Genomic DNA, 9,560 nt, shown 5'->3' on the forward strand with positions numbered 1-9,560 from the left:
CCAATATTTGAGCAGGAAACCAAGCCCCTTCTTAATTACTTGAGTGCTTAGATGAGGAAAACACAAACATTTGATAGACACCAAGCAGCCATACGTGCTATATTGTCTTAGAAAAGATTCTTACAGATCACCTAATTATTCCATATGTTTGCAAGAAAAACACGAGGAAACGTTAGAGTCTATATATGTGTAACATTTCTCATTTGAAACTGATCAGATTATGGTCAAAGGTGGTGGAGGTGATGGTGGTTGTAATTCATGTGGCCATTCTGCAGGTGGTGCTGGTGGTGATCATGGTGAGGATAGTCCATCCCACTACAGCAAATCTCTGATGCTTTAGGCATTTCAGGCCACGCTCTTGATGGGTCTCTTGTTAACTCCAGCAAAGAGTCCCTTACATAGTCTGCTTGAACCATTTCACTGTCCTTCTAATCAAAAGACGACAAAGGAAATAGACACTGAATTTTCGTATTCTCAGTTTATACTTCAGAATGAAAAGAGAGGAAGGATTCGTAATGGTCTTTATTTACCTCTACTTTTAAGACATTAGAAACCAGGCCTCTATTGCTGGTCACATTAGCATTTGTAACTTCTAAGCCAAGAGAATCCAAAGCCTCCATTAATCTCACAAACCCTCCAGGCTTGTGCTCACAGAATACCTTAACAAAGAACTCATTCCCATCTATTTGAGCAACTTCCACTTGCGCCTATAATTGTCATATATATGATCAGGAAAACAAAAATGACTTAAGAGTTAGTGATACCATAAATTCAAAAGAAGGGAACAGTAGAGTAAGATATACCTCCATTTGATGTCCCTTATCGTGAGAATTTTCTGAGTCTTGGTTTTGTTTTGAAACAGTACTAATGCCTGATGCTTCCACATGAAATCCATTCACACCATAATCAGACCTGTATGCACCAAGATTAACTCCATTTTGGTTCAGAATTTCTGGTGGCATATTGTTGTTGTTCCCGTTTTTAGCACCCTCATCATCTGAATTCTCTTCAAGCTCATCCTGGAGTTCTTTCGCTTCCTTTTGAAGCTCTTTCACAAATTCGATCGCATCTCCAAGTATGGAAGCCCTATCCAGCTAAGAATAAAAAGCACACGATACATCAATAATGTAACACTAGTGGTAGAAATTCACCAATTCAGGTTAGGTCGAATTCTTTTCACACGTGCAGGATACCATTTTTCGGCTACCAAATTCAAAAGGCTTATGCCCAGCCAAGAGCGCTGGGGGAGCTGATAAGGAAATCGGCTCAATAGTGGAATGGTACAACGTACAAAGTTATTTTGGGGACCTTTTCATATAACCAGGCATGGTTTCATGCTCTCATTGCGTGGTTATGTATCTTAAATTCATCGACTCGTCACAAGGGATTGAATGATAAAAATGGTTAGAAATATTGATCCTAAATATTGCATGTTATGTTGACATGGTCTAGAGAGGAGAGGGATTACTTCATAGAATTCATGAGTAGTTCCACCCATAAATTGAGAGATTTAGATTGATGTGTGCCACAAAATGAAGACTGAAGAGAGTGACTACCTTTGAAATGTTGGGAACCAAGGACCGGAGAGCATAGAGCCTATCATTAAGCTTCTTCCTCCTTTTCCTCTCAGCAACAAGGTTTTTTGATTGAGGTCCTTTCCCAGTCCTCCTCCGATACTTTGCATCATCCTCATCATCGTTGCAATCCGAGTGTGAATATTCTGCTGATGGCCCATTCTCTAGTTTTATTGATTCTTTGTCATTTCCATGTTGATCCTTGGTTGTTAAACCTGACTCCATATATTGCATCTGCGAGCTTTCTGCATTAGCCATCATGGACTTCTGCAAATCATCCATATCTTGTAGCCCACTCTCTACTCCTTGAAAGAGATCGCCTTTTGTTTTGGTTTCGTCGGTGCTGTAATTGAACTGGTGCATGAAGTTGTTCATTGGAGAACTAGACATGTGGAGTCTATCAAGGGAGGTATCATATGGAATATTCAAACTGTGATGATCCTCTTGTTCATTTTCATTAGCAAGAAATGGCTTTGATTGGTTTTCACTCATAACATTCACATCAATTGATAAACTTGAATGCATGTTGGTTGAGTTGATCATGGCTTCCTGTTCCATTAGGAAGTTGCATTGAGATGTTACAACATCTATGACATGTTGATCTTCAGGTACCTGAGCAGCATAAGATATAAAGATAAACACTTTCACCATTGATTAGCAGTGACATTTCCATTAGTTCTCAAGTATAAAAAATCAACAAAACAAAAGGAAACCATACTTGTTTAGCAATGAACAGTTCCATTAGTCCTCCTGGCACTGGAATCAGGGCCCTAGTTCCAACCGTTTCCTGTTCAGGTCAGCATAGAACTTATTGGTCCCATAAATGACTGCTACTTATAAGTCTTGGTTTCCTTTTCATTTATGCAAAGAATAGAAATTACTCACCTCAAGAACATTTGAATCTGAGCTACTAGAGAAGTTTAACCACCTAGGCAGGTTTGAGCTCAGGGCCTGTGCATGAAACCTGTTTTCAAACTCGAGTAATTAAATATTCAACTTAAAGCACTTCTTTTATATGATAATTTTCTGTTAAATATCTGACAAGTACGTACCCTGAGTTTAGGGGCATTGAAGAAGGAAGTTGAGCAAGAAGTTCACAAGATTTAGTTCTTGGGTGCTGAAACATGACATCCCTGCAAGGAAGGACTGCAGAAACAGGAAACTGAAGGTCTTCTCCACCATTTTGAGTGGGCTCAGTCCCAGCGCAACAACAATCCATCAATTCAATATACCTAAAAGCGAACCCCAAACAAAACATAAGGAGAAAGAGAGAGAGGGAATGAGAGAGACATGAGTTTAATTAGGATAGTTTGCATTAACCTTCGATCCTCACTCAGTTTCCAAAGAACACAATAATCCCAGCCTTTTACACCCACAAGAGGCCTCAGTCTCTCCATGAGGTTTTGTACCACATTCATGATGTTACCTATGATGCATGATTGATTAAAGCCAAGTGGGACAAACTCCAAAATCAGCGTGACACTTTTGTAAGTGAATTAGGAAAAAGAATGCATAAAAATCCTTGAAAAAGCACAAAACTGTTAACAAAAATATACTGAATAGATCACAGACTTCTCTAGTATACTCACATGATGTAACCAAAGATAGAAAGATCGATACCTGGCTGATAAGGGTACCTCATCTTAGTTCCAAAATCTCTGTAGTTTGCTGCCTCTTTTAGCTAAACAAAGCAAGAAAAACGAAAGGATATTGGAACAAGAAACAAAAGTGTAGTAGTAAAAACAAAAGCAAGGATCCCACAAACTTCAGATGATAGCAATGGCTAACTGCACCAAAGAACACCCTTGCGTGAGCAGCAAATGAAAGATGAAACGAAAGACTTTATATTATATATATTGAATGATTTTTTTTATATAAAGAAGAAGAAAAAATACAACTATTGATCCCCTAATTCCTACATCGTCTCCCTTCATATCTCACGTTTGGCTGTTGCTTTGGTAGGTGAAGTGCACTGCTTGCATGATATATTGAAATATAATAATAAATAATTTTCTTTCAATTTATATATAGTTAATATATAACTTTGTGAAACCTCATTTTCATCCCTAATCTATTACATGATTCTCAACCTTGTCAAATATCCTTAAAAAGGTGCCACTTTAATGCATAAAATAACAAAACAACATGTCGATATGGACTATCGAAGAATGTCTAACACTTTAGGAACTCAATTGAGAAAATATTAAGTTTAGGGACCCAATTGAAAGCCGGTGGATAAGTAAGTAACTAATTTGGGGGTTCCCCTAATTACCTTATGGTGTAATGAGGATCTATCTATTGATCTGTTTAATTAGGATCATTTGATCATTTTTCTGAGGTTTAACATCAATAAATCCAAGGTGAGGATCTGCTCATGTAAAATTGATTATGCAAGGGGGCATGTGTAAGTAGAGTTTTTTGTGTATTGCTTTCTGTTGTAATGATGGAAGGAGCATATTGCATGAGCTAAGATGGTGTACAAAACCTTAACTACCTATATTCGTTTTGGTAAAGTATTATTTCATGTCTTAAATATTAAATTCGGTATATAATCTAATAGATTAATTTGATGATTTGATAATGTGATTATTAATTCAAGTTTTAAATTAAACTGAGTAGAAATTGATTAAACATAATCGAATTGATCCGGTCAAAACTTGATTTGTTTTTTTTTTAAATGTTGTTCTATTTTTTTTATAAAATAAAATTTGAAAATAATATTATTTTAAATTAATAACCCAAACCTTGAAATGAATAATATAACGTATTGAGTTTAATAACTTTCACAAATAATCACATTTATAAGCATATATATCTATAGAGATAAAGCAACAAAATTGGCCGGGTTTGATATTCTCCGGCCCCTTGTGACGATATAAAGCGTGTCCACCGTCCACCAAGTGCTTTACTGGAATCAGGAAATTCTTCTATTCTCGTAATCTTGGATTTCATGAATGAAATTTTAGGACATCATCTTTTGAACAACTCTTTCTGAAGTACTTAGAGCAATGGTTTGGTTGAGTTCGAAAGCAAGCTTCTAGTTAGAACACGATGACGATGCCTAAGTTTATTTGTATTAAAAGCAACGCTTGTCTATCTTCCTGTGAACTTGCATTTATTTAATTTATATTAATGAAATTGTTATATATTACATATATAAAAAATAATATTAATAATAAAATAGATTTAACATGGACGGGATTGTCCATTTGATATTTTCGAAGGCCTGACTAATTCTGGGCCTCTATCAGAAGACTCAGGACCCTCTCGAGAAACTTCATTTGGACAGGGAATGGAGTATGGCCCGGCCCATTTTCATGTATGCTTGAAATTTGGATCCTTGGAAAAAGAAAGAAAGAATCAAAATCAATAGAGAACAAAGACAAGGCTCCATTCTCAATTAGATACTGCATATTTATCGGACAATAATATTAATGTCAATCAAGATTTTATTTTTTTTTATAATTCAGTGGCTGGAAGATTCAAATACAAATGCTAATTTAAGGGTTAACTCGAAACCTATTTAATCATCTCAATATCTAATTTAATTTTTTTAAAAAAAGTTAATCCAAATTAATTGGACCCAAACGATGGTAATTTGAGATTAAGTTTAATAACTACGCTAAACTAGCTTTATGTAACAAAGTTAGCGGTCATTCAAAGGTCACCGTTTTGTATAACGGAAAGAATGGTTAAGAGAGGTCCTCCATGGACCAGCTGAACGTAAATTACTCAAGAGTACAGGGACCAATTAGTCATAGACTGTCATTCTCCTGTCAATTATCATTCCAATGTCATTTTTCAAAGTTTTCCAGCCTTCATGTCGAGATATTTTGCTCGTATTAATTAATGGCTAATTAATTACACCTCTATTATTGCGTGGGCTATATGGCCCTAGGCTAATTAAGTCCATGTGTACACCAAAGCAAATCCTATCCAAACCTTTTCCCTTTTCCTTCTCTTTCTTATGGAGATCTTATTGTTTTTTAGAGTTTTTTTTTTATTTAAAAATATTATATATATGTTTTAAGAATTACTTTTAAAACAATATAAAAATAATAATTCATCTTTATGGTATTCTTGGCTAACTTCTCCATCTTAAACAAAAGTCCTTTCCAATAAAATAGGAAGAAAAAAAGGAACAATTAATTTCATCACACTAATCAAGTTTACAAATCATACCCAAACCTGTGCAGCAAAAAACGCAATTAATAATTTTTATGGGCAGATAATTAGATGCAAAGCCTAACATCACAGAACTTAACGTGGTGAGCATGTTTTTGACTTTAAAACAAAGCATTATTGCCCACATCACCAAACTTCTTTGGCTGGATCCATGTCTCTTCTGGTTAGACTGTAAGGTCTCTGAGAGAGACGTCGCTCCCATTTCTCAGCGGACCAAATTTCTCTTCTTGTCAATTCTCAATGCATCGATGAGCCGGGAAAGCTGGTTCGTTCACTTAAGTCGTCTTGGGCTTCTGTAGCATTGAAGACGAGAAAAGTTGGTAGGGAAGGCAAATTTGGTGGCAGCAAGAGAATGGATACCTGGTTTCTTTTCTCTTCTTTTTTTTTCACGGTGAGGGATGGTTTCGGGTCAATTTGGTATCAACTGATGTTAATTTTCCTGATGGGAGAACTGAAAAAAATAAAACATATCTCTTTTAACTATCATATATAGCAACTCCTTGAAGAAATGATTTTTTTTTTTTTATGAAAGGATTTTCCAGTAATCAAAATCAACCTGATCAGATTGCTTAGAAGGTTTGTGCAATGTACAAACACCACACCTATCTATAGAAAGCAGGTTATATCAAAATAAAACAGATTTTCCGTTTCATTTGTTTTGATTTTGTGGATAATTTATTCAATATTGTTAGCTATGTTCTTATATATATTACTTCTTTTTAACAAGTTATCTCACAATTTTTCTCTTTTTTTTAAATTAAAAAAATGGTTAAATTACCTGGGATCGAATTGAAAGGGATATTGTCAGATCGTGAAGATCATGTTCTGCAAAAGCCAACAAGTGTCCAAACTTACCTGGGAAAAATGCTCGTTCGATAGAGCCAGGAAAATGGGTTTTTTTATAAAAATAAAATAAAATATCACAGTAATTTAAGAATTTTAGTAAAATATCACCTTTCAAAAAGGTTTTAGTGGAAGCGGATGTTTTCGTCGTCTTCGTGTGTATCGTAAAAAACAAAAATAAATTGGTTGGAGGGGCCAGTAGTACGTACCTTTTCTCCTTAGTTTTCCACTCTTGCCTGCAAAAGCATAAAGAAGATTAATTTGTTGCTAAAAATAAAGAATTTCCATGGAGAGAAGATGAGTACCTTAAAGCTTGAATCCAGGTACGTGATGAAAGCTGATATTTTTCTTTTGTTTTTGTCTTGACACAATCATTCACGTAATTTTTTAAAAATTAGTATTTTTACCGATTATCAACTATTAATCTAGTGGTTAAGATATTATTATATTATTATAAAAATAAAAAAACACAAGTTTAATTTTTAAAAAACATATTTAATAAAAGGAACAGCCATGAACCTACAAACCCCAAACAAAAATAGTCTCATTTCTTAAAAAAGTGCTAGAATACCTGGATAAAAACCAAAAAGTAAAACAAATAGCATTCCATTGTCTCTCTTCTCTTCTGTACATGACTCATGGTTTATTTATTTAATATGACACATTGTTTGCGAAGAAATATAGACATTGATTTTGCGGTTCTCATAAACATGATATTAATTATATATTATATTCTTAAACTGTGATATTTTAAAGTATATTATTTTGTCAAAATTTTTGCTTATGTGTTGTTTCTTTGTTCTTTGTTTTTTTTTTTTTGTAATTTCTACGCTAGTTGTCTAATATGTCCAAAATTGCTGGCAACTTTGATTGGGCCCTAAGAACTTTCTGATGTATATATTCTAACTTGGTCTCCCCTCTTTTTTTTAAAAAAAAAAGGAAATAAAAAACCTGCATACCTGATCTTCATATTATCAGGTCTCTCCATGGAAAGTTGCACCCGAGGGGTTTGTATTTATAAAAGCTGATTAATATCTTGCCCAAATTTATCACATTTTTTTATAGTATTTATAGATTATTTATTTTATTGGAATAGAAAAGATAAAGGAATCATATCCTTGTATATCCTTTTTATTTAGAAAATATAAAATTCACTATAAAACTATATATCATAGATTTATATCTTTTATATCTCTCGCCCGGTACAATATTAATCAAGCATGAGTGTTGTATAAGATATTATTTGGGAAAGGAGACAATGAAAACAAAAAAAAACATATTTCTTTATATTTTATATTTTAAAAGTATATAAATTTAATCTAAATTCATTCTAAAAACAAATTTACTTATCTTTTCCATCCTACAACGCTAAATAAATGCAAATCATTCACTCTCTTGTGAATGAACGCGACTTGTCTTGCTTGCTTGTGTTGGAATTATCGCCTAAAAGCCATAACTCTCAAGAGCTATCAGCATCTTGATCGACTCTAACCCACTTAACACGACGGCATGGAGCTTTATTAAAATATGGTATTAATCTCTCGTAAAGCGAAGTTGCCATGAAAAAGAAGAAAAAGTGGGCGTCAAGCAGTTTTGAGACAAGTCTAATAAAGCTGAGCTCAACCCGTGGAAAATATACTTTTCAAAGTTCATCCAACTTGCATCACTGCTTCAAATCCCAACATTTTTTTATTAAATTTTAATATATTTTATATATTTTGAATTGCTTTAATGTATGTTAATATAAAAAAAATAATTTTTAAAAATTAAAAAAAATTATTAACATATATTTCAATAATCAAAATTATTTTAAAACTAATTAAAATTATTTAAAAAACAATCGCTATCACACTATAAAATATATATTATACAGAAATATAAAATAACGTGCACTCTTATATTTTGTAAAGTGTCAGCAATTATAAACGGTGGCATTCAAACCACGACACTGCGATTTTATCACGACCATTCAAAGGCATGAAAATAAAAATATTTTCCGTAGTCAATTATAGTATAATAATTAAGTTAGTTATATCCAATATCAATTTTAATGTAATTAATGAATATTAAAATACAAGGTCAAATCAAGAAATTTAGCAAATTTACGTCATCTTCTCTAGAAGCTCCCATGTGTTTCAGCTTTCAACTTTCTATATATATATATATATATGATTTTTCAACTTTATAACAAACAAAATATATTTTTCTTGATTTTATGAGTTTCCATTGGTCGAAAACCAGAGTGCCATTGATTTGACCGGCGAGAAGCTTCTAATAAAATTTATTATTATTAGCTGGACAAGAAAAGGCAAGGGTTAATCAAACTAGTCCCTCTGGTTTAGTGAAATGAACAAAGTAGTCCTCAGAGTACGAGAAACAATTTAATAATCAATTCTCTGTTGATAAGGTGTCAAGGTAAACTCAATCTTGTAACTTTTTGCTTCAAAAAAACCCTTTTTCCTGTGAGATTTCCCATCTCACCTACTTTTCACTTTCCTTTTAGAAAGAAATAACAAAATAAATTGAAAAGAAAAAATTATAAAATAATAATTACCAGTATAATTGAAACATAAAATACCCAAGTATCCTTTTTTTTCCCATTTATTTTAAGAAAAGAACCGATCAAGTTGAAAGTAAAGGGATTGCAATGGGAAACTCAATCTCCTGTATCGTTGCCTTCCATTTAAGAATGGAAACTCATTTTCGACACTACTGCATTACAATTAAAGCAAAAAAGAAACAAGGGACTAATTGATTTTTTTCACTAAACTAGAGGGACTATTTTATAATTAACTCAAAACACAATCTGTATTTCGGACATGAAAAAAGGCATCCCAAGGTTAAATAAAAAGTTGAAGTTGATGATGATTCTAACAAGGGCACGTGTGTTATGCTTGTGTGTACAATAAATCGTCGTCACTAGATAAAAAAGTTAGGAAAGCGGTTGTCTGTGTCGAG

At 33.3% G+C, this 9,560-nt stretch overlaps 1 protein-coding gene across 1 annotated transcript; it reads right to left on the reverse strand.

Annotated features, from left to right (window-relative positions):
* Window positions 1-224: 224 nt before the first annotated feature.
* LOC133680211 (transcription factor ABORTED MICROSPORES) lies at window positions 225-2,989 on the reverse strand. Its single transcript, XM_062103018.1, has 8 exons — window positions 2,895-2,989; window positions 2,627-2,806; window positions 2,460-2,538; window positions 2,293-2,361; window positions 1,557-2,186; window positions 804-1,094; window positions 531-707; window positions 225-428 (listed from the first exon to the last, which is right to left on the reverse strand). Exons 1-8 carry the CDS (start codon window positions 2,969-2,971, stop codon window positions 225-227), a joined length of 1,707 nt encoding a protein of 568 aa, XP_061959002.1. The 5' UTR covers window positions 2,972-2,989.
* Window positions 2,990-9,560: the final 6,571 nt, after the last annotated feature.

Source organism: Populus nigra, chromosome 19 (genome assembly GCF_951802175.1).
Source record: "Populus nigra chromosome 19, ddPopNigr1.1, whole genome shotgun sequence".
NCBI classification, from domain to species: domain Eukaryota; kingdom Viridiplantae; phylum Streptophyta; class Magnoliopsida; order Malpighiales; family Salicaceae; genus Populus; species Populus nigra.